Source organism: Mastigoproctus giganteus, chromosome 10 (genome assembly GCF_048544385.1).
Source record: "Mastigoproctus giganteus isolate SK-2022 chromosome 10, ASM4854438v1, whole genome shotgun sequence".
In the NCBI taxonomy this organism is placed as follows: domain Eukaryota; kingdom Metazoa; phylum Arthropoda; class Arachnida; order Uropygi; family Thelyphonidae; genus Mastigoproctus; species Mastigoproctus giganteus.
Genome location: NC_143584.1, coordinates 490860 through 517490, shown reverse-complemented (window position 1 = coordinate 517490; position 26631 = coordinate 490860). Strand labels below are relative to the sequence as shown.

The window sequence follows — 26631 nt, the reverse complement described above, 5'->3', positions numbered from 1 at the left end:
GGGGCCGATTGTAGATTTGTTAGGCAAGGCATTAATAGCATTAATGATATCTCTAGAAACAGTGGCATCGGATAATACATTCACACAAACACCGCCATTTGCCACACATGTCCTCCGTCCGATATTCTTGATCATTTGTATCTTTCCCTTTACCTGGTAGCCTTTCAAAGCATTTCTTAGCCATTCAGCCACTGGGCTGAATGTAGAAACTACATTCAGCCCAGTGTCTGAATGTAGCTTCCTCCATTTCAAATTTAATAGCCTTTTTGTCGACAATTCGTTTTGAATGTCGTCGTTTTCTTAGAATCTCTTCGTAACGAGCAAGTCGTTTCTTTTTCAAGAAGATGGCTCTTTTTTTCTTATAATCCGTGAGGTATTCATTAAATCCGAATTTCTCTATTTCCGATAAGCCTTTTTGCTTGGCCACGAACGCCTTTTCCAAAACCTTGTTGAACAACGGTTTGGTTTTGTCAGTGATTCTTACCTTCTTCGAAGCACCCAGGTCAGAAATCAATAAGAGCTGTTCCTCAATCAGATTGGTAGCTTCTTCCACCGGTTTTTTTTTTTTTTTTTTTATGTGAACCCCAAACACGAGAGGTATTAGAACCTATAGTACTTAGTACCGTGCTTGGGTTAGGGTTGAAGGAGAAGTATGGGGGAATGGGGATGCCGGAAACTTTGCTCTAGAGACTAAACATGGGTTTCACCACTTCAAGCCTCCAATAAGCAAAGTGGTGGTATTTCACCGGTTGATGAAAGCCATCTACCACCTATAGGTTGAGAGCATCCTAGTTGTAGGTCCTAAGATGTTCTAAAATAATTTCAGGTCTTACAAACTTCAGGGAGTATATTTTCTTGGTTTGACTTGTTTGCTCATCGATTTGTTGCACACTTGCTCTAATGGATGAGGAAATTTCACAGCATATTGGGCAGTAATCCGACTGGAATTTAATTTGAGGGTGACATTTTTTATGTTATTCAGATTACGATACAATAGGTCCCCCCTCGTCGGAAGCGTACTCAGAAGGGTCAGTTCTAAGGTTGCACCAAGGTGTTCTTTAGCATGATCGTGTCTTGGCCTAGGCATATTAAAGTCTCCAGTTACGATCACAGGAAGGTCAGTAGCAAGATTCTCTGTTATCCACACAACCAGCTCGGTCCGGGCGAAGATAGATAAGGCAGACTTGGATTTTTTGAGCCTTCTTCCTGAATGAAGCGAAGGTAGCTTCAAAGTTTTCAGTTTGACTCGATTTTATTCTTGTAGGATGAAGACTTTCATGATATAGGATAGCAACACATTCACTCCTCTCTTCCTTTCTGCGGATCCCAATAAATCTGTAACTAGAAGGCTGGACCAGCAGATCCAGTTGTCTGTTATGGATTAGCCAAGTCTCCATAATACGGATGAAGTCGTATTCTTCAAGGTGAAGGAAGGTCTGTAACGTATGCAGGTTGGAGCATTCACGTGACCAATGACGTAAAGAACTGAAGTTAAGATCGGGGCAAAAAGTAGGAATGGATTTGATGAAAGCACTGAAAGGGGAAACAATTTGCAATTAATGAACATTTATAAATAAATAAATTAAATATTCCTCGTTTATTACGCGGGTTCCATTTATTTGTTTAGGCTTCATTCACTTACTGAAGGGGATACGCGAGGGACAAAACTCGGGATGAGGTCAGTGTGAGCCGACACTTATATCGGCTTTAAAATCGGGCCAACCTGAAACAAACAGGTTGGCCCGATTTGAACATTTCAGCTTCGAGACGGCTCACCTGGGGAGTTCCTCATGCAGCACAAGATGGACCTGGCCTTGACCCCAAAGTGCTCCTCTCCCTTCTTCAGCCCCCTAATGACGCTCTCCACCACCGTCTGCGGGTTTACGTACTGGCCTTCCCCCGGCTGGAGCAGGTGCTGGGTGGTGCACAGTGTGTGCGGAGCGTAGCGAGCCTCGAAGTACAGGACCCCTTGCCGAGACTGGTCTTCGCACATCTCGTACGCTATTCGCTCTAACGCTTCCGGGTCGTCCCTAAGGCGAAACAGAAAGAAAAACGATTAGGGGTCGAAGGTCTCGACCATCGGAGTGCCATCTAGTGTACTCTAAAAGAAACGCAAGCGTCTTTGGCGGGATGGGTGGGGCCGCTTGGGTGGTGGAGGTTGTCTCGTTACCGTTATCATCATCGGCTATAGAGTTTATTCGCTAAACGCTCTCTTATCCGGCACGGACCTTCCGATTATCCGAGCGTTTCAACCTCAAGCCGAAACCGATGGACAGCGAAGAAAAACGAAAACGAATTTCGGATTTTACTTTTAAAGCAACGAATGATTGCAGCTGGGGTGGAGAGTAACTGTTTCCTCGCTCCACGAATGTCGCTGGCAGAGGAACCGCAAACGCAGATTCTGACGATGGCGGTTAGTTCACTCGTACCACGCGGTTGCTTCGGCTGTGATTTGTCTTCCTTTTGGGCGGTTGCGGAATTAAAGACGCGCCTCTTCTCCGGGGAAAGACCCTCGTGTTGTCGGCTGCATCGAAGAAACGATTCCGTTTAGAGAAGAGTGGTTTGTCTCCGAATCTGAAGGGGGTGCAGCGACATTGCAACTTTGGATGCAAGTTTGGAACGAGGTCTCAATGCGGCCTCTGTTTGGCCATCCCTTATATTTGTATACAATTTGCGTTGCCCCCCCCCCCCACCGGTTCTTCTTTTACAGTGTGTTTTCGACGTTTTTCACGGCTGCGCAAAGCAGTCTTGCGGATGTTTCCAACACATCGCCTGAAACTTTAAGAAATGCAGAGCTCCAAAGAGTGAAATATACGATTCAGGAATGAGACAACTCTTACCTTCTTTTCACAGGTTTGTTGGTAGTGGTGAGAAACAGAGGCAACAAGGGAAGAGGATACGCACTCGGATTTTGAAGAACAAGCGGGATCGTTGCAGTTTGTGAAGTTTTTTGGGGGAAAATGTATTATGGCCGAACCCGAAATGAGATGTGGAATCGGGTGTGGAGAAATGCTGAACACGCCGGTCCTCATTAAGAATGGCTTCGTATTTCACGTCGGAGGTTGTGGCAAGAGAGTGACATTTCCAGTTCTGGCGATGGCATTAGTAGAGGCATTTGACGGAAGAAAGCAAGCTTATGCAGCATCAGCCAAAAAACAAAAAAACTTCCACTTCATCCCTCTGTTCGTTCAAAATACCTGTCCAGCTGAGCCTTAAATTTATTTAGGCTATCAACCTCCACCACAAGGGATGGAAGTCTGTTCCACCAACCAACCACCCGCTGGCTAAAGGCAAATTTCCGCACGTCTATCCTACATCTGTCTTTCCTCAATTTGAATTTATGCCCTCTCAGGTGTTTATTCTGAGCAAGAGGAAGAATCCCATCAGCGTTCAGCATGCTCAATCCATTCAAGGCTTTATAGACCTTAATTTGCAAAATTTAGGCCTTTCTTCATAAGAGCACCCCTTTGTTCCATTCACTAATCTTGTTGCCCTTCTCTGTACTTGCTCCAGCAGCTCTATATCCTTCTTGACATGAGGCCTCCAGACCTGTATACAGTACTCAAGGTGTGGTCTGACCATTGCCTTATACAAGGGAATAATCACCTCCTTATCCCTGCTAGAAAAATTCCTATATATCATTGACAATACACCATGAGCTACTCTTGCAGCCCGTCTGCACTGCTCAGAGAACTTCATATCTGCCTGCACAAACACCCCCAAGTCCTTTTCATTCTGTACCACTGTCAGTGTAGTACCACAGAGTTGATACGTTGCTCTGGAGTTACTTCTACCCATATGCAGTACTTTGCATTTGTCAATGTTAAACTTCATTTGCCACCTCTCAGCCCATCTGCTCAACCTTTCCAATTCCTTTTGCAGCAGCATAGCATTAGCAGAGGCATTTGATGCAAGAAAGCAAGCTTATGCAACATCAGCCAAAAAAAAAAAAAAAAAAAAAAAACCACTTCCATTTCACCCCTCCGTTCGGTCGAAATACCTGTCCAGCTGAGCCTTAAACTTATTTAGGCTATCAACCTCCACGACAAGGGATGGAAGTCTGTTCCACCAACCAACCACCCGCTGGCTAAAGGCAAATTTCCGCACGTCTATCCTACATCTGTCTTTCCTCAATTTGAATTTATGCCCTCTCAGGTGATTTTTCTGAGCTAGAGGAAGAATCCCATCAACATTGAGCATGCTGAAACCATTCAAGGCTTTGTACACCTCTATCAGATCACCTCGCTGGTGCCTAGTTTCCAGACACTGTAATTCGCAAAATTTAAGCCTTTCTTCGTAAGAGCACCCCTTTGTCCCATTCACCAATCTTGTTGCCCTTCTCTGTACTCGTTCCAGCAGCTCTACATCCTTCTTAAAATGAGGACTCCAGACGTGTTTACAGTACTCTAGGTGTGGCCTGACCATTGCCTTATACAAGGGAATAATCACCTCCTTATCCCTGCTAGAAAAATTCCTGTATATCATTGACAAGACACAATGAGGTACTCTTTCAGCCCGTCTGCACTGCTCAGAGAACTTCATATCTGCCTGCGTCAGTAGTGTCCTTAACAACCCATAGAGTCAGTAGTGTCCTTAACAACCCTGCCATCCTTTGGATCGCCTGCAAACTTGGACATTAAGCGTGATACACCATCATCAATATCATTTATAAATACAGAAAACAATAATGGACCCAACACTGAGCCCTGAGGGACTCCACTAATAACATTAGTCCACGATGAGCAGTGTTCATTGATTACCACTCTCTGTCTTCTCCCCCTCAACCATCCCTTTATCCACAGCAGCAATTTGCCTCCAATGTCACACTGCTCCAATTTGTGTAGCAGTCTTCCATGTGCAACAGTATCAAAAGCCTTTCTTAGATCCAAATATATAATATCAAAGTTATTCCCTGCATCCAGTTCCCTTGTGACTGCATCATAGTATCCAATCAAGTTGGTCAAGCAAGACTTCCCCTTAACAAAACCATGCTGTGTGTCTGAGCTATAACTGAAGTTTTGTCTAAATGATTCTGCAGTGCTTCTTTAACCAGTGCCTCTATTAATTTTCCTGGAACAGAAGTTAAGCTCACAGGTCTATAATTAATTGTGTCAGCCTTTGATCCTCCTTTGTGAAATGGGGTCACATTTGCAAAATTCCAGTCTATGGGTACCTCCCCTGAGTCCAAGGAAGCTCTCATAATTATGGCTAAGGGTTTGCTTACTTCCTTTGCTGCCTCCTTTAATATAACTGGATAGATCCCATCCACCCCAGGTGCCTTTCTTGTGTTTATCTTCAACAATTTTTCCTCCACCTTACTCTCAGTTATTTCAAGATTCTGTAGCTTACTGCTAGAGTTGAATACACCTCTGGCATTCCCCTTGCTGAATAACTCCTCATGTGTGAATGTCGATGCAAAATATTGATTTAGTTTGTTAGCTACCTGAGCAGGATCATCAACAGTTGACCCATCAATATCAAGTGGACCAATCTGATTCATCCCCTTCCTTCTAGAGTTTACATAAGTAAAGAACTCTTTGCTGTTTTTCTTTGCATCCCTTGCCAAGGATTTCTCGTAATCTGCCTTCGCTTGCCTAACCTCCTTTGTAACTTGGTTGCATATCAACTTGTATCTATCATAGGCTTCTGTGTCATGTGTTAATTTGTATGTATCCCATGCATGTTTCCCTTTAAAGACACGTGTTAATTTGTATGTATCCCATGACTGTTTCTTCTCTGTCATTAGTTCATCTGACATCCATTTAGGCCTAAACCTTGAACAATATTTCTTAGTTGGTATGTAAAGCCTGGTAGCTTCCAAGATAAGTTCTTTGAATGTTTCCCATTTTGAATTTGCTGTTGGTAACATCATCAGTTGGTCCCACTGTATAGAATTTAAATACTGTCTCAGACCATCATAGTCGCCTTTACGGAAGCAATAACCCTTCCCTTTACCTCTGATGGTAGTTACCTCTTTGAGTAAATCCCACTTCAACACACTGTGATCACTTCCACCTAGTGGTTCATTTATTTGCAGATTCTTAATGCATGAAGAATCACTACTGATAATCAGATCAAGAGTACTGCTCCGTCTAGTTGCCACCCGAACATGCTGATAAAGAAAACAATCATCCAATAAATCCACAAAAGCCTTGCCAGTGTGCGAGTGACCAATCCACAAATTCCAGGCATTATCTGGGAAATTAAAGTCCCCCATTATAAGACTCTCTGATTTACTGGCCCACTCTATTTCCCTGTACAGTTCCTTATTATACTCATCAGAGTCATTAGGCCTATAGCACACTCCTACTCTCAATTTTGATCTCCAAATGCTTATGTCACACCAAACTGGCTCGACACTGCTCTGTCCAGCGATGTCCACCGGCTTCACATCCTTTGACTTTGTGTTTCTTAATTAATAGCATAACCCCTGCTGTCCTGTCTATCCTTTTTATGCACATTGTACTCCCCAAATTCCAGTTCTGAATTCCTTATATCTGTTGACACCACGTCTCTGAAATCCCAACAATATCTGCCTTTGATGGTTTGACCAATAACTCAAATTTATTTACCAAACTCCAAGCATTGGTGTACACGCAAGTATACAGGGACCTGTTCTTTTTCTTAGGTACCCTATGGGTGAGGGGAATGTGAAAGAATCCCAGCAGGGTAACATTTACTGAGCCGATCTCGTTTCGAATGAGAAATAAAAGAAAAAAAAAGGGGGCAGTTTGTGTGCGGCGAGACGTGTTCTTGGGGGGGGGGGGTGCTCGCAAGTAGGGGAGTTGTTTCGGCCCATCGGAAACCGACGCTGGCAGAATGGCTAAAGCAGCCCGTGTTTGGGAAATTTCTTAAGATCGAAAAGTAACGATTTGAGCCCTCGTGGAGCCCCCGGAGGAACCTCAAAGGAGAGCCACATTGGGCCGAATGAGATTCGGTTAGAGACGAAGCGTTCCGAGTTCGTCGAAACTTCTTTCAATCCCGAAACGCAACTTCAAAGCTTTAATTGGGACGTTTTCTGTTCTTCTTGTTCTAATTAAAAATTATTATTCTTAATATGTTGATTGCAGGCAGTGAATGTTACTTCATTGCCTGATTGAAGGTCGTTTAAATCAAATCAAATGAAGTGTGCGTGTGTGTGTGGTCGCCATTTTGGTCCAGTCGCGCTGCCCTCTCTGCCCTAACCTCGTCTTCCTCCCAAACGCTCTCGCATCCGCTCCGATAAATCCCCTAAAGCCCGATAATCGTCGACCCTCCGTTCATTTCCCTCTAAAACTGGCCTTTCTTCCGTCTCGCAACAAACCGCAAAACTGCAACACTCGCCGGAAGTGCAAATCGCAGACTTTCTCGCCGTCTTGTGAATACATCCCCCCTCCCCCCGCGTATCGCTAGTGCCCGTGTTAATATCGAATGCAAACACCGCGGCACTCAATTTTCGCGAGCGTCTGGAAGAAATGGGGTTGCGAAACTCGTCATCGACGTCACTGTGGACGAGGAAGGCGCCGAAGGCACGCGCTTGCGGGAACGTAATGAGAAACGAGGAGGTTGCGGACGCGCGAAAGAAAGCAAACGAAGCGCACTGTCGCTCGCAGGAGGCGCGAGAACGAAGAGGGTCATACTTACACCACTGTTGGGGTGAATACCCCGAAGGGCTTCAGGAAATCAGTGAGGGTGGACGGCTTCCTCACCGTAAACTTCTCCAGTAGCTGCTGCAGCGTGCTCACCCCTAGGTCCAGGCCCTTCTTCCTGCAACGAGAACCGGCTTATTAATGAAAACTGCTCCATTTCGGGTGGGCCAAAGGAAGGAGACTTTTTAACGAGAAAACCCCACTCGTTTAGGGGCTGTCTCTCGTTAAAAAGGGCACGAATCTCGTTCACGCGTGAAACAAAGTGAAACGGACATCGCACGAACTGGGGCACTCCGGTTGAAGTTGTGGGTGGTGCATATAGTGTTAGGGTCAGGCGCCCCCTGTGGTTTCCCACATCTGCGCCATATGTACACTGTGAAGAAATACAGAACACTGTAAATGCCAGAAAAAGTGTAGTGTGTTGAATGTGTAGTTTTGTGTTGGGTTCTGCTGTGTGTCCTGGCATTTGGCCGCAGGGCCTCTGGTGGAACCCCACGTTGCCCGCACACACCACTAGGAGATAGCCAGGCTGCCCATTATTCTCTGGCTTGTCTCCGCCAGGGTCGCCTCAGCTCACTGAGTGGAGACAAAGTTTAAAAATAAATAAATAAATAAATAAAAAATAATAATAATAAAAAAAATAAATAACATAAATAAATAAATAAAATAAAAATAAATAAAATAATAAATAATAATAAAAAATAATAATAAATAAATTAATTAATTAAAAAAAAAACAGCGATTAGATAGAGTGAGATAGTACAAAGTGTACAAAAGAAGAGGGGGAATGAAAGTAAGAGTAAGGGGATATAGGCGAAGGCATCCCCAACCACTCAATGTACACTCAGTCAATCAGGTGAAGGCGAAGAAAGGGGAAGGAATGGGGTCAAAAGTGACTGTACAATTGAGCACAGATAGAATCGCCATTTGGCGCCTCTGTCATTGACATCAGGTGGTATCCAATCCAGGGGTTTAATTCAATCCAATGGTACCTTTCAAACTCCAATCATCAAATAGTTGTCTGTTTGATGGTGTGGCAGTCAAGTTCATGACTGTCTAGTCTGGATGAAAGTCCATCATGGTCTCAGAGAGTCTGTTGTCTTCCTTGGGACCGTCGTGGCGCAGGTACAGGAACTGTAGATAAGGTTTTCCTTCGGCTGAAGAGCTCTTGTGCGAAACGCGTGAAAGCTGTATATTCCTCCCTACTATTAAGCAGGTGTGTTTCTTGGTCTTTGGGTATGTAGGTCAAGGAAGTGATAAAGGTGCAGCGAAGATCCTCATATAGGGAGCAGTCATACATGAGGTGCGACAAACTCTCAGTCCCACCACAGGTGCAAGTGGGATCATCGATGATTCCCAGGGCCGTCAGTTTGCCTTTTAATGATCCATGGCCAGTTAACGGGTATGTAGCATAAAGACCAGGTGAAAACCAAGGGGGAAGCCTGGGGAACACCCTGTTAATGTAAGGGAAGAACTTTCTAGTGATTTCGCCTTTATTGGAAGTAGTCCATCTCGCTTGCCACGCCTGCTGCAGATGCGTGAGGAAACGCTTCTTTTCTGCTGTTCTGTCGTTTGCGGGATCTGTTGTGAATTCGAGGATGGTCTTGGAATTTGCTTTGGAGAGGTGGAAGAGTAATCCACAGCGGACCACCTCCAGGTCCAGTGGCATGGCGCCTGCCAGGATTTGCAGAGCATGGGTACTGACAGTGCAGCAGGCACGGGTAGTAGCGAGTAGGATGTTTCTTTGCAGAGAGTCCAGGATTCTTCTACCACTAACAGTGATTGCTTTCGGGTACCAGATGCCTGCTGCGTACGTTATAATCGGGGTAAATATCACTTTATAGAATAAGGACAGACTGTGCCTATTCAGTCCCCAGTCACGTCTGGAAACCCTGGTGACAAGGGCGGTGTAATTACGTATCTTTCTTCTTAGGTATTTAAGATGTGGCTGGAAATTCAGTTTGCTGTCAAGTATAATTCCTAGATACTTAATTGAGTGGAGAATTTTATGGTCCTGTTGTCGATTTTTATCTGTGGCGGTCTGGCTTCATTGAGACTTCCTTTGAGAAGAATAGAATCTGTTTTGGCGGCAGAGATGGTGAGGTTATGGTGTTTAGCCCAGTCCTGTAGCTTCTGTAGTGCATTATTCGCCAAAGTCTCCAGTCGGGCCCTAGAATCGCCGGTAACGGTGATAATAAGATCATCTGCATAGGCCTGAGAGGTGACCTCTCCCAGGTCCATGCCAAGGAATTCATCAAGGACAAGATTCCACAAGAATGGGCCCAGAACCGAGCCCTGTGGGCATCCTGTGTAGACCTGTCTGGTGATTTTCATATATGGAGCATTGACAGTGATTGACCTGTTGGAAGGGTAGCTTTTGATGGAGTTATATAGGTTTACTGGAAGCTTTGATTGGCGAAGTCTGCCTAGGACGCTCGGCCACCAAAGTGAGTCGAACGCCCCAGCAAAGTCGACAGCGATGACCAGAAAATATTTCTTTTGGGTAATTCCTACTGCTTCAAGGAGATTGTGGAGTGGATCTACAGTGGAGTGCCCCGTTTTGAATCCAAATTGTCTGTGAGAAGCCATGTTGGCATTGTTGTAGTGTTTGAGAAGTCTGTAGTAGAGTAGCCTTTCATAGAGTTTACTAAGTACCGCCAGGAGAACGATGGGACGGTAGGAGTTTGGGAGTTCAGGTGGTTTCGTCGGGTTCTTCAGGATTAGTTTTACGTTGGCCGACTTCCAATCTGTTGGGTAGTGACCATCACGTAGACAGGTATTGAATAAATGAAGTATTAATTCGGGGACACACTCCACTGTTTTCTTTATAATCTCAGGCTCCAGCAGGTCCGATCCTGGACATTTTCTATCTTTGATCAGGGCCGCAGCAATTTGTAGTTCTCCCAAGTCAAAGGGAGATTCCTGCTCTTCAGTGTGGTAAGTCTCATTCTTTGCACAGAGGGATTTTTGTTCCTGAGTGATTGGGTTTGTTGCTGGTTGTAGGATGGCGTACAAAATGTTTGTTATGTGGGTGGTGCATGGACAACCCCCTCGGATATAACTCGGCGATTCTCGACATTTCTTCTGATCTTCGTGGGATTTAAAAAAAACGTCATAAAACTGGCGCCGGTTTGATATCGAAACACACGCCGTACATTGCGAGTTCATTGTGGGAACGGAAGTGATTTCAAGCTCTCTGATTTATTTAACTATTTTATGGCTATCCCTGGCTGGGTCCCCAATTGTGGGAACGGGCTTTATTATCCTGACCTAGAATATTATTTTCCTTACAAATATCTATCCCTCCTTGGAGCCTTCATTAGGCCGATGCTTAAGAAATTTATTTTAGCATTAGCATTAGCATTAGCAGAGGCATATGATGCAAGAAAGCAAGCTTATTCAGCATCAGCCAAAAAAAAAAAAAAAAAACCGCTCCCATTTCACCCCTCCGTTCGTTCGAAATACCTGTCCAGTTGAGCTTTAAATTTGTTTAGGCTATCAACTTCAACAACAAGTGATGGAAGTCGGTTCCACCAACCAACCACCCGCTGGCCAAAGGCAAATTTCCGCACATCTATCCGACATCCGTCCTTCCTCAATTTGAATTTATGCCCTCTGAGGTGATTATTCTGAGAAAGATGAAGAATCCCATTGGCATTGAGCATGCTCAAACCATTCAAAGCCTTATACACCTCTATCAGATCACCTCGCCGGTGCCTAGTCTCCAGACTGTAATTTGCAAAACTTAAGCCTTTCTTCGTAAGAGCAACCCTTTGTTCCATTTACTAATCTTGTTGCCCTTCTCTGTACCCGTTCAAGCAGCTCTACATCCTTCTTGAAATGAGGCCTCCAGACCTGTATACAGTACTCAAGATGTGGCCTTACCATTGCCTTATACAAGGGAATAATCACCTCCTTATCCCTGCTAGAAAAATTCCTGTATATCATTGACAAGACACCATGAGCTACCCTTGCAGCTCGTCTGCACTGCTCAGAGAACTTCATATCTGCCTGCACAATTACCCCCAGGTCCTTTTCATTCTCCACCACTGTCAGTGTAGTACCGCAGAGTTGATACGTTGCTCTGGGGTTACTGTTTCCCATATGCAGCACTTTACATTTGTCGATGTTAAACCTCATTTGCCACCTCTCAGCCCATCTGTTCAACCTTTCCAGATCCTGTTGCAGCAGCATAGCGTCAGTATTGTCCTTAACGACCCTGCCAACCTTTGTATCATCTGCAAACTTGGACATTAAACTTGATATCCCATCATCAATATCATTCATAAACACCGAAAACAACAACGGACCCAACACTGAACCTTGAGGAACTCCACTATTAACATTAGTCCACGTTGAGCAGTGTCCATTGATTACCACTCTCTGTCTTCTGCCACTCAACCATCCCCTTATCCATAGCAGCAATTTGCCTCCAATGCCACACTGCTCCAATTTGTGCAGCAGTCTTCCATGTGCAACACTATCAAAAGCCTTTCTAAGATCCAAATATATAATATCAAAGTTATTCCCTGCATCCAGTTCTTTTGTGACTACATCATAGTATCCAATCAAATTGGTCAGGCAAGACCTGCCCTTAACAAAACCATGCTGCGTCTGAGCTATAACTGAATTCTTGTCTAGATGATCCTGCAGTGCTTCTTTAACCAGTGCCTCCATTAATTTACCTGGAACAGAAGTTAAACTAACAGGTCTATAATTACTTGTGTCAGCCTTTGATCCTCCTTTGTGAATTGGGGTTACATTTGCACATCTCCAGTCTATGGGTACCTCCCCTGAGTCCAAAGAAGCTCTCATAATTATGGCTAGGGGTTTGCATACTTCCTTTGCTGCCTCCTTTAATATAACTGGATAGATCTCATCCACCCCAGGTGCCTTTTTTATGTTTATCCTCAACAATCTCTCCTCCACTTTCCTCTCAGTTATTACAAAATCATCCAGCTCACTGACAATGTTTACTTTACCTACATCATTCTCCTTCCTGAATAACTCCTCATGCGTGAATGTAGATGCAAAATACTCGTTTAGATTGTTAGCCACCTGAGCAGGATCCTCAACTGTTGAACCATCAATATCCAGTGGACCAATCTGATTCATCCCTTTCCTTCTCGAGTTCAAGTATGTAAAGAACTCTTTTCTGTTTTTCTTTGCATCCTTTGCCAAGGATTTTTCATAGTCTGCCTTTGCCTGCCTAATCTCCTTTGTGACTTGGTTACAGACCAACTTATATCTATCATAGGCTTCCATGTCACCCATTAATTTGTATGTATCCCATGCATTTTTCTTCTCTGCCACATGTCTCATTAGTTCATCTGACAACCATTTAGGCCTAAACCTTGAACAATATTTCTTAGTTGGTATGTAAAGCCTGGTAGCCTCGAAGATTAGTTCCTTGAATGCTTCCCATTTTGAGTTTGCTGTTGGTAACATCATCAGTTGGTCCCACTGTATAGAATTTAAATACTGTCTCAGACCATCATAGTCGCCTTTACGAAAACAAAAACCCTTCCCTTTACCCCTAATGGTAGTTACCTCCTTGAGTAAATCCCACTTCAACACACTGTGATCACTGCCACCTAGTGGTTCATTTATCTGCAGGTTCTTAATGCATGAAGAATCACTACTGATAATCAGATCAAGAGTATTGCTCCCTCTTGTTGCCTCACGAACATGCTGATGTAGAAAACAATCATCCAATAAATCCACAAAAGCCTTGCCAGTGTGCGAGTGACCAATCCACAAATTCCAGGCATTATCTGGGAAATTAAAGTCCCCCTTTATAAGACTCTCTGATTTACTGGCCCACTCTATTTCCCTGTACAATATTTTATTATACTCATCAGAGTCATTAGGCCTATAGCACACTCCTACTCTCAATTTTGATCTCCCAATGCTTATGTCACACCAAACTGACTCGACGCTGCCCTGTCCATCGATGTCGACTGTCTTCACTTCCTTGGACTTTATGTGTTTCTTAATTAATAGCATAACCCCTCCTCCCCTCCTGTCCTGTCTATCCTTTCTATACACATTGTATTCCCCAAATTCCAGTTCCGCATTACTTATATCTGTGTGACACCACGTCTCTGATATCCCAACAATATCTGCCTTTGATGTTTTGAGCAATACCTCAAATTCATCAAATTTATTTACCAAACTCCTAGCATTGGTGTACACGCAGGTATACATGCACCTGTTTCTATTCTTAGCTACCCTAACACAACCCATGTGTTTACTTGTACCGCAATGGCTCCCAGCAGTCTCTGAAATATCCTGAATCTTGTTTTTCAGACTTCTGCTCATTTCAATAGAAGCAGTGCAAGAATCACTTCCACCTCTGTCACTGGCTACTGTTAATCTATTAGTCCTTGTATCCCCCCCAACTAGCAGTTTTCCGACCCACCTAACACTGCCTCGACAGCATCAGCAAAAATTCTTGCACCCTTTCTATTTAAGTGTATCCCATCCCTGTAGAAGCAATCTCTCCTGTTAACAAGTACAGTCCAGGCTGAAAAAAATTCTACCCCTTGAGCCTTGCACAATCTTTCCAGGGCCGAATTGATCGACAAGGCTCTCATCATATACTCCCTCCTATCGTGTCTGGGCAGAATTGCAGACACTTTCAAGTTCAACCCTCATTCACGGCTTTTTTTCAACAGTGACCTGTACTTGCTAAGTAAAATTTTTTTCTTTTCTTGAAGCAAAAGGGGGGTTTCCTTTCCTCTCCTCCCTTCCAAGACCCACAAGCTGTCCGCTGCGTAGTTAATCGGCACCCCTTCTTACTCACTCCTTTGTCATTAAGGTTTTGTATCAAAAGAGCCAAGTTGGAGGAAATGCTAATTTTCTCTTATTGTTATTATCTCCCCGTCTCTGAATAGTTCCCGTGACTTATGGTTAATGCTTGGTGTGAATATCACACATAAAGCTCATGATAAAACAAACTAGATTTGATTTTCTTGTTTATACAAGATATTTACACACTCTATATAATTCATAATATCGAATGTCTTACAATCCACTAATTATTATACATGCTACGATGTCTACACCCATCTTTTGTTCTTCTAACCATAATTTGTAACTTCCACATCTGCTATAGAGAATGCTAATAGCATAACGAATACAATCATTTGAGGTTACGCATGTGTAGTTATAATACACAAGGGGTAATTCCATTCAGTTTCACCTTCATCCTATACACTCTAGAGAAGGAATGTCCTACTGAATTTCTACAGAATAAATATTATACAGTTATTACCAGTTATACATTCCATTAACTTGACTTTTTCCACGTTTAACGACTTTCTTTATTTTACAGATACCTCTAATCACAGATGAGTAACACTTTCTTTCTCCCTAGTTATTGACTCTAATTTCTATCATTCACGATACAGTGTTCACCTGGTTTCAGTTCTTTACTCACTGTCCTGTCCATTACTTTTTCTTTCGTTTTTTTTCCTTTATAACACCGTTTCTGTTCACAAATGTTCTAAATAAACTTACTTGCTCTTCCTTTCTACCACCTGGATGAGTTTTTTTTTTTTTTTTGATTCTTCCGGTCTTCTTCCACTATTTCCTCTCTAGGCTTGGCCACCGCAGACTCGCTAGGTGTGCTCCCGGCTCGACACTCAGACGTTCCCACCGTGCACAGGATCTTTCTCCAGGACTGTTGCTTTTAGCCCTCTGTGGATAACTCTAACAACCTTCCTTACTCTCATCATTCCGCCTTTTGCTATTATTTTTCCCGCTATACTATCATTTTTCGGAACTTTCTGTACGCGTTTCCCGCACTCCCAAAAATATCTTTCCGCCACTCTCACGCCTCTCCCTGGGATTTTTCTCCGGACCCTTTCCTTTCAGGTTTCCGGACTCTGACTTTCGGGCTTCGGCTCTTGGGGCTCTCGCTCGCTCTCTGCATCACCTTTTTGTTTCAAACTCTCCTTTATTTTTCGTCCAATCATTAGTTATCTCTCCATCTTCATCTTTAATTTCATTCGCTCATTTTTTTCCACGTAGTCCCGACCTGCGTCTGGTAGGTCGAGCTCCCTTCTTTGTGTCGAGAACATCCAGGCACTACATCATCACTAGAATTTTTTGTGGGATACCCACTACCACTTACCTCTTCGGTCACACTTCCTTTCAAGACACCGCCCCTGAAATTGTTGAGAGTGCCTCCCATGTCGGCTCGTTTGTACTTTGTTTACCACTGGAACAGGTGTGCTCTCTCTGATCTGAGGTCTTCCTTTTCTGATGGAGTCCGAAACCGTTCTAGGGTGTGGGTGTTCTTTTGTCCCCTGTTGCCTTAAGTTCGGAACAGCCCTACATTCCGTAAACAAGTACCGCATAAAAACTGGCCTACCCATTGTATTACAGTTCAGTCAGCGCCCCTCCTGCTGCTATGCTAATCTGGTCCCTTTTGAATGTACACAGTGCAAGCAAATCTGCTGAGTGCTTGTCTGTTTTAAACATTAGATATTTTCCAAAATATGGTAAATTATAAATTCCTAATATATATGTAAGAATAGTCTTGCATCATAACCTTTATGCCACTCACCCCTTCGTTCCAGTTCTGCTCTGAAACTCTTCTCCTTATTCCAGCTTCAAATAAGTGAAACGCTGCAGACAGAATGCACTACATTCTCTCTCTCTCTCTCTCTCTCTCTCTCCCCCCCCTCCCGAAGTTCATCTGAAAACAGAATCAAGCTGTTTCCTAATCGAACCGTGTGATGGCGCTTCAGTCGAGGCGGAGTTTCAGCCTCATCGGCGACCCCTGAAGTGGGTGTGTCTTTGGCCCGTTTGCCGCACGAAACATCCGCCTCACTCGGAGCTACGAACCACAAAGCTTCCGGGCCCCAGACCGACTGAGCGAAGAAAGGCCATAAAAGCCGCTCGATTCAACGGGCCTTCCCCACCCGGGTGGGGTGGAGGGCAGAATTATTTTTCCCTCGAGTGGCGCCTTTTAAGGAAGTGCCTAACACGTCCTGCCATTGCAGGTGCCAGCATTGAAATGGATCATGGGGGCAGAGGACTGGGGAGAGAGAGAGAGAGAGAGAGAGAGAGAGTTGCTTCATACAGAGGTATGCATCGGAGGACGTGTTTTTTGGCCAATGCGATATCGTGGGGCCCCTTTAGTTTCTGGTGGATTACCCACAAAGCAGATCTCATTTTTGTGTTCAAGAGATGATCCTGGAATGTCAGCCCCCCACCCCCTTATCTAATGTTAACTTAATAGACAACTCCTTACAGTTTTCCTCCGACCACTCTGCGCTTTCAATGGAAGTTGCTCTTCGAAGACAGACTGCCGATCAGAACTGCGACACACATCAGAGTAATGAATCAAATTTGATATTTTCCACAAAATATATCAAATGCGAGGTCATATTGCAATGCTTAGCGCGATACAACTTTCAAAGTCTACATAAGATGTCCACTGACGAAGCCATAGAGGAGATTTCGAGGTTACTCTTGCAGATCGCCCGTCTAGGAGCAGCAAAAGTATTAAAGATCTCCGACAGAGCGAACTCTTGGTTTCACTCCACAAGTTAAAGTTATGTTTAAAAAGAAGCAAAAGCTATACCGAAAGTGGAAAAGAACTGGGCACCCGACTGATCGGACTATGTACAAACGCGAAAGGGCACAGTTCATTCGACTGAAAAGACAAGCGTACTTTGAGGTTATGAAGGAAAAATTAAAAAAGGGAAAGAGAATAGTTAGCGAGAAAAACAACAAAAAAGAAATGACGGACCAGCTGTTTAGAGAGTGGACAGAAGTCACATTCGGAAAACCTTTGAATGAGAAGCAGAAAAATTGTGAGGAAAACATTCGCGAGATGCAGAAAATGATTGAAAAACTGACGGATCCCACTGGCACAAACCAAACTAGAGATAGAAACATATTACGTGAAATTAATATCAGCAGGGAATACTTAAAGGAAGCTATTAACTCGCTCCCCAGTAAAGCAACGATCGGGCCGGACCAGTTCCCGCTATTCATGATAAAAATATGTAGTGCTTACATAATCGACCCGCTCCATCACCTCTTCCAGCGAATACTAAGTGAGGGGGTTATCCCGGAAAAATGGAAGAGATATTACGTAAAACCAGTTCCAAAAATAAGCAATCCTAAAACCAGTAAAGATTTCAGGCCCATCGCAATCGGATGCTCTCTGCAAAACGTTTTTGAGAAAGCAATCCTCAACACCGTCAATCAGCACTGCTTTGGGGACAGGCCAGAATACTTACATTCTGTGCTTCCTCGAAGGTCGACTATTACTAATTTAATGGAGACTCTACTCCGAATACAGCTAGCTTTAAACAATAAACAACAGTTGGACATCGTTTTTCTGGATGTTGCAGCAGCCTTCGACAACGTCTCAATCCCAGCTATAACAGTAATCCTCAAGGAGTATTTCCTCATTTCAGGAAGCACTTTAAGCATTCTCACTAACACCCTTCAAGAAAGACAAATTATCGCAATAAACGGGAAACAAACAGCATCTTACTGTATCTCCAAGGGAGTACCTCAAGGGGGCGTATTGTCCGCCACTTTCTTTGCAATAGCACTAGCCCCATTTTTAGCTCAAAACTGGGAACAATTTATTACATATGCTGACGATTTGAAATTTTTTGTAACATCTAAAGAACAAGAAACTGCACCCCATCTATCAGAGGAAGCAAACAAGGCAATCAAGAAGCTAGAAGAATATCTGCACTACATTGGCCTGAAACTTAATGAAAAGAAAACTGCTCAAATGACCTTCACCAACAAAAAGAAGAAAAATGAAATTACGATTTTTGTGAACAATACCAGAATCCAAAATTCCCCCGCACATGTTGACCTTGGCCTTAAGTGGGATGAAGGATTAAACTTCATACCTCACTTCGAATACATTAGGAAAAAGACATACGCAGCACTCTGGAGCACCAGACAAGAACTCACCGGTCTCCGAAGCCCTCATCTCATGATCCAATACATCCTTAAATGCGTTACACCGATTCCGTTGTACGCATCGACTATCTGGTCATCGGCCCCCGAAAACAACATCAAGGCCTTCTTAGGAGTAGAATACTGGCTCCTGAGATGGCTAAACAAGATCGCCGGGAAACCGTTTACCATCTCAAGAGCGGTCTTGTCTGCCAATCTGGACATCACACCCTGGAAGTATATCATCACAACCAGAAACATCTTAACTCTGGCAAAGCTACTAACGGAGAGAATAGATTCGCCGAAAGTGGGAAACGTGATCACTCGCCCCCGGATGATACGACCGAGAATAAAGAGGGAAGAACCAAGTCTCAAGTGCCAACTGACAAAATTGGACTCTCTGGGGAGATTTTTCCCAGCAAATACTGTGAATTATTTTAATAATTTAAATATAGATGCAGAGAAACTATGTACAGACAAAATGTATAGGACAGAAATCTTTGGTAATGTGTATCGGCAAGTATAAATATAATAAGAACACTAATTTAATAATTTATATAATAATAAGTAGCATTTAACAACCATTTGCAATTAATTAAACCAACTTAACAATTAATTCATTAACCACATATTCTGTGTTTTTGCATAATCCAAATTTTGTAAATAAGTTCATGTAAACATGCTTGTAAATACTATAATGTAACCACACCCTCTAGCCACGTGCTGTCTATGGGTGTCTCGTAAGAGAAATAAACAGATATTAATAATAATAATAATAATAATCCCGGACCCTTGTGATTTTCACTTTTTGACTCTTTTGATGTTAACGTTGTTATCACTGCGTAGCTTTTTGCAGGTGAAAGACATCTCAGTTGTCTTTGCGTGGTTTCTCTGCAGCCACGTGCTGTTTCAGTTTGATGCATTTCTTTTATTTACCCATAGAGTGGTGTTAAGAATCTGATTTTCATCAGAGGAGGTAAAGTTTCGGGTCGTCGGCGTACGACTGCGGGATGCCAGGAAGGGCTCTAAAGCTGCCACGAACAGGGTAGGGGATAGGAACCTCCCATCCTTGTGGAATGGCATATTGGTGCTGCATGTTCTAAAGCTGCTGTGATGTCAGATGATGAGATTTCTGGGATTGGTTCAATTAGGCTGAGAGTATTGTCTGTAATGCCGAAGAAATCTTGAAAATGAAGAGGTTAGGGCTGTTACGCATTTCTGTTCTGCGTTTATATCAAAGAAACTTGCGTCATGTTCTGTCCTGTCGTTGAAGGCTTTATGGATTGTTATAAGGGTGTCCACAAGAAGTATATCTGGCGTTAGTCACCGTTTCAGGTTACGGGGACTGTGGTTGAAACAGTGGTCTGGAATGGGGGACGCTGAATGGCGTTTTCAAAAGTCAAGGAATCCACAGCTAACGGCAATAGAACTGAATTCTTGTAGCCGTTTGGGGTCTTTGCACTTAGGAACCAGACTGACAATTTGTGTTCCAGATTCCTGGGATCTTTTCGCTTTCCAGGATTTTGTTAACAAAATGGATGGGAGTTCAATAATACATGTACTACTGATTTTTATTAGAAATAAAGGGAACCTGTCTGGGCACGCTAGTTTTCAGCAGTAGTTTTTTGACGATTTCCATGAGATGGCAATGGTAAGGAGTGATGTTAGAGATTTTCACGGAGGACCGAAACTTGTAGTAGGGAGATTTATGAGGTTGGTCAGCTTCATGAAACGTGAGCAGTCTATTCTTTAAATGTTTCTTCCCTCGTAATGATGATTATGGCTCATCTTTTGGAGCCTACTGGACCGTTTCAGCTTATCAACGGCAAGTTGGTTGCGGGCTAATTTTTTCAAGGACCCTTGCCTTGTTGTAGGCAGTGAAGTTTTCAGTGCCTACAAAAAGGCAAGGATTTCTTCGACACTTTTCCTCCAGCGTTCGGTAGGCTTTCTGCTTCTTGAGGAAAGTTTGTTTGATGGTTCCATTAAACAATGGAGAGATTCTGGACTTGATGCATTTTTTTTTTTAGCTCCCTCTTCGGCAAGATACCCTAGTGCTCCGTCAGGATTTATGGTGAATAGATGTGTCCAACTGAATTCTCTGAGTCGTCTGAGGTTGATTGCTGGATTCAGGAACTTTCTGCGGATCAGTTTTCTCCCTGGTTCGTTTTCACTTCTGGCCGAATCCAGATTGCGATTTTCCTGTAAGGAGATCTCTCATGAGGTAGGGTTGTGTTCAGAGTAGAACTTAAACGAACAGTTGATCACACAGTTGCTGTCGAGATTATGCAGCGTGCTATTACCTGTGGTCGGAACAGTATACTGGTCTGCAAAATTTAAGGACCAGTCTATTTTCACCTGTACCTTCTCATAGGAGTGGCCTGGATATGGAAAACACATACCAAAGGAATCTCGTGAGGTCAGAAATGATGAAGGAAACAACACCGAAACAACAACGGAATCTAAACGGTACAGAGGGACTTTATTCAAAAATAGCAAAATAGTACTGGCTGCCATGATACAAATGCATCACTGCCAAAGACGGAGCAAAGGGAAGAGGTGGTCCTCAGTAGGAGATATGGCCACCCCTAATGTCGATGCAGGCTTTGTACCGCCTGTTCGTACTTAGAACAGTCTTGTTGATAAGTTCTTGCGGTAACATCGTCCATTCCTCTGTCAGTGCCATCTTCAGCTGGTGAACATTTTCTGGTGTGTGGACATGCTGCTAGTCGTCTACCCAGAGCATCACATATGTGTTTGGTGGGATTTAGATCGGTAGAACGGGCAGACCAATCCATACGAACAATGTCCTCACGTTCCAAAAGCATATCAACAGCTGGGGTGGCGTTATCATCCATAAACACGAACTCGGGGTCAACGGTACCTCGGAAAAGAAGCACATGGGGTAGGATTACATTAGTACAGTAGCGTGCATCGGTTACAGTATCTGGAGTTGTGTACGTCCATCCAAAATAACGCCTCCCAGACGAGAACACCTCGACCGCCATATTGATTCCTTTCAGTGATGTTTGCGGGATGATACCTCTCGCCAGATGCTGAGTGAAGATTTTGTGGTTGTAACCTTTAGATATAGTGTTGGTCCTCAAGTTTTGCACACCAGTGTAATAATTTGCGCGAGGCCTGGGGAAGCAGAAATGGCGTTAAGCCTTTTGCTGCACTGACCAAAAATAAAAGGAAAAAAATTAATAAATAACTAAATAAAAATAAATGCATAAGTATTATGGGGGATGGAATTTATAAGAACTACAAATTAGTATATATAATCCCTTATTTAATATTATCTTAATATTCTTATTTATTTCTTATTCTGTTTTGTTCCCTTATATGTGTTTGTCCACTTCATCTTATTTCCCCCACTTACGCATCTGACCTTGCTTCGCAGGAGAATTCCAGAATCAAGGGAACTTCTCAATTATTTATAATTCCCTTCGGAAAGGCTGAGTGTTCAAGAATGACAACAACACACAGATTAATATATAACATAACATAACATGGTTTATTTACACTTATGTATATAACATGAAAATTATCAACTCTCGGGCACATACTATTATTATTCAATTTTTCCTATGTAGTATCAGTTATATATATGCAATTACGTACATTGGTTTACTCTAGCAAGGTTATCCCTTTCTATGCAACACAATCAAAACCATTACAGAAAACTGCTATAGTTTCTTCTTCTTTGCACATGATCCATAAATACATGAGAGGTTTAGTTAACATCCTTAGTGCCCCTTTTTGTCTCGGGGATTATAATATCACAAACTTCTCTAATTAGGATAAATCATACATTTGATATAAATTTCTGGACTGTGGGGGGGGGGGGTTTAAATGTGTTGTGTATTTATATATTATTTTATTTTATTCCCCTATTTAGACAACTCCCCTTTATAATATCTCCCCACTTGCGCATCTGACTATTCAACTTCACAGAAGACTTCAGGTTTTGGGGGGGAAACTTGTAGGTGTATATTATTCCCTTCGGATGGGCTTGTGTCCAGTACAATAAATAATTACACAAATGTTATACAAAAAAAAACAAGTTTATTATGCATATTTACAGTTAAATCATAACAAATCTCATTGAGAATAGAATTTCACTGTTTCAACACCAGGTACTTACAACATATCCAGTCTCTTCCTATCTGACAGGCTCCTTTACAGACTTTAATTTTTTATCTCACCTTTCTCATTACGCATACACAGGTTAAATAGTTACACTCTTTATATGCTCACCTTATTTCTGCTCCTATTACAACACAATCAATTCATACCTCATAGGTGTATTACTTTTATGTATCATCATAACTACCAATTTATTCTTTAAATCCCTATTCCTCTTTCTTATATATTTCTTTAACCATTGTCAGTTACAGAACTTGATCACCAAAATACAATATTACATTCAAACACACCTTTAAGGGTTGGCAATATACATAAATTTTATCTCCAAACATTTAATATTTCTATTTTTTCTACAATTCCTTCCGTTCACTTTCTCATCTACATTACTATCCTCCTTATTCCAAATTACTGCCTAAACCAACCATAATTGCCTTAGAGTAGAATTTACTCCTATTTGGTTCACCCATCTAATCTTATCTTTATCATTGAATTCCCCAATATCGTATTACAGTCCTTTCACTAGTATTTAACTTACAGTATTTTCAAAATAACTTTCTCTTATCATTGAATTCCCCAAATATCGCACTACAGTCCTTTCTCTAGCAGTTAACTTACAGTATTCTCAAATTAACTTTCACTTACTTAATTTCTGTGATCAGGTGTCTTCACAAGGGCCTTCTATCCTATCCTTATCCAGAGCTGCTATCTTCTGCTAATCCAGGGCAACATCTTACAGCTTCAAGGGCATCATCATACGGCATTCGCAACTGCTACTCCGCTTTCAGGATCTGCTACTTTTCCTGTCAGGACGGCTACCTTTGCCTTTCAAGACTATATCAGGATAATATCGCCTTCCTCGGTGGACTGGGTGTTCTAAGGGAATCTTCTTCTCTCATTCTCACTGTTTGCAGAACTTCCTTTTACTACCCCTTTCCAGTTCATCTCCTAATTTCTCACTCACTACATTACTGATAACCCCATTTCGACTTTTTTCGTCGGCTATTTCTTCATCTTTCAAGCAACTCTTCCCGACTCACCCTTTCACTGGCACCGCTCAAAAAATTCTCCTCACCCCTTCTCTTCCTTTTTTCTTCTCTCTCTCTCTCTTCTTGTGTCCATATCCATCCACAATTTTCTCCAGGAGTTTTCCACGCCTTCCCACAGTGTTTTCTTCCAATCACTCTTTCTTTTTCATTTTTCTTTCTTTTCATTTGTTGGAAGGCTTATTTCAGCCTGCCCCGTAGCACTAGCACGTGATTCTCTATACCCCTTTCTTTACAACCTGTTGACATGTGTTCTTTGATGTCGGCCGAATACTTTAAAACAACTCTTTCTGTCTCATAACAGCTTGTGTCTATTGCACTCAAAAAAAAACCACAAATCGTGACACTGGAGACATAGCGTCTATTTTTAGAGACTAGTGTGTGTTGTTCAGAATACGTTTCCCGTGTGTGACCCCTCATAAACCTTAAGTTGTTTTTGTAGCGCCGGACCCCCTGCTGGGTTTGTCTCCATCAGTTCCCAGTTTTAACGGAAGTAAAGCTAATGGCTCTGTTTTCGTTCCTACTACTCTTTTAATTTTTATACCTCTTTCCAGAATAATTCTTATTTCTGAAACTGCAGATATTACCCATTTATCCTATTAATGGCAAGAATCAAAGGAAAACTAACTTTCAAAGTCTATATAAAAAAATATTTTATTTTTGTAAGATTTTTCAAATCTTACAGGACTAATGCTTGTCCAGCTACATTTAGAAATATATACAAAATATATCATACATATATGTCAGACAATAACTTAATAACAAATATCCAACTTCTCTCCTTTGCCTTCCTACATATGTCTAATTATACAATAATCAAAGTCATTACTTTCATTAAACACCCGTATTTTCTCAATTTACTTAGTTATACCTGTCAAATTATCTAACTTATCTTTACTTTATGCGTATAAGTTGTGTATATATATATATACACACCTCACAGTATCTTTCTAAATTTTCACTAATCTACTGTTAGGGTTCCTACAGTCCTTTAGGGGTAAATGAGAATACTATATGCTAGTCACTTACTTAATTCTTCGAATCGAGCTCCTCTGTTTTGGGGGTTTCAGCTCCTTGTTGGGACTGGCATCATCATCATATGTCAAAGGCATTCATCTCCGGACTTTTAACGGAACTTTCGTGCGGGTCACAATTCCGGTACTCTGCTGATCTTACTGTTCTATCTGGACTGGACTGGCACTTAGCGGTACGATCATACCCCGTCGTTTCGGGGACTGCTATCTTTCCTTCTGCGGCCTTTCTCCACCTTATAGGGCTACTTCCATTCGCCACTTTATCGAGCTACTAATTCCGAGTTTTCGCCCTTCCCTCTCGAGCTACTGATTTTGCAGTAAACAAAGCTGACTGGAGACTCTTTGGGGAACTGCTGACTCAAACCTTATGCCAACACGGCATTGAAGCGGATGGACAAGAAGACCCAGACGACATCCACAGAAAAATTACCAAGACCATATTAGCGGCCAGTGAGGCTGCGATGAAGCGAAAATTGCCCACACCTGGTGCAGTCCCTTGGTGGACTCGGGACATTCAGAACCTTAGAAGAGAAGTCATAAAGGCAAGAAAACAATTCCAAAGGGCAAGACGTACCTGGCCGGAAGTGGAAGTAACAGCACTCAGACAAAGATACGCAGCGGTGAGAAACAGATACACTGAGTTAATACGAAAAAGTAAGCAGAAGGCCTGAGAGCAATTAGTCAGCACGACTGGAAATGCCGACCCCTGGGGGGTGGTGTACAAAGTCACTACGAATAAACTCCCCAGGGGTGAGGTCATGACCTCGACCCGCACCCCGCAGGGAACATTGGCCACCACCTGGGAACAGTCTATCACCAACATCCTCGATGTGATTTTCCAAAAACCAGCACACCCGCAACTACCAGAACAACTGCAGATCTGCGATGGAAATGAAACATATCACATAGACCAAATGGAACCACCTTTTGCCTTAGAAGAATTACAACAGGCAGCGCAACAAATAAGGAATAAAAAATGCCCACGCCCAGATCTTCTGGAGCCGGAGATTATTAAAAAAGTAGTAGACATCTCTCCGCAGACTTTACTAAACCTCTTCAACACATGCCTGAACTCTGGAGTCTTTCCAGGCCACGTTGGCCATTTTCCAGCCGACTGGAAAATGGCCAACGTCAAATTAATTCTAAAAAATCCAATGAAGCCATCAGAACAACCCGAATCATACCGGCCAATTTCCCTGCTCCCAGTTGCTAGTAAACTCCTTGAAAAGATGCTTCACAAGCGACTCCTGCACCACTATGAAGCTGCAAATCTCGTGATGCCCACACAGTTTGGGTTCAAACCCGGAACCTCAACAGTGGATGCTCTCAACAGCCTCCTAAGTTTGGCTGCTGCCTGTGATAGGAAGTATTTCTTGGTTATTTCAGGCGATTTTGCTGGGGCATTCGACACCATCTGGTGGCCGAGCGTCCTAGCCAGACTGCGGAAGGCAAAAACACCCGTCAACCTTTACAAAATAATGAAGTCATATTTATCCAAGAGAAAAATACAAGTAGTGACTCCATACAAGAAACTGACCAGGCCTGTTTACAGGGGCTGCCCCCAGGGATCGGTACTGGGACCACTCCTCTGGAGTATGGTATTGGATGAGTTTTTGTCTTTCGACTTGGGGGAAGTCCACTCACAGTGCAGATGACCTGATACTGACTGTTGCCGCAGACAATCGACTTCAATTGGAAACCCAGGCAAATCGAGCAATTCAAATTCTACAAGACTGAATGAAGGTCCATTTTCTTAAGATCTCACCGGGGAAAACCTACTCAATGCTACTGAAAGGAACATTAAATCTCTGTAGACCACCGCAAATTAAAGTAGAAAAT

General features: G+C 42.8%; 1 protein-coding gene across 1 annotated transcript in view; it reads right to left on the bottom strand.

The window, feature by feature from the left end:
- The window catches only part of LOC150078607 (adenosine deaminase-like), a 109050-nt gene that overhangs the window by 28274 nt on the left and 54145 nt on the right, over positions 1-26631 (bottom strand). The window contains exons 3-4 of the mRNA XM_090383688.1: positions 7624-7746; positions 1777-2030 (exon numbers count right to left, since the gene is read on the bottom strand). Of these exons, the coding sequence (XP_090239814.1) occupies positions 1777-2030; positions 7624-7746 (377 nt within the window). The remainder of the gene's footprint in view (positions 1-1776; positions 2031-7623; positions 7747-26631) is intronic.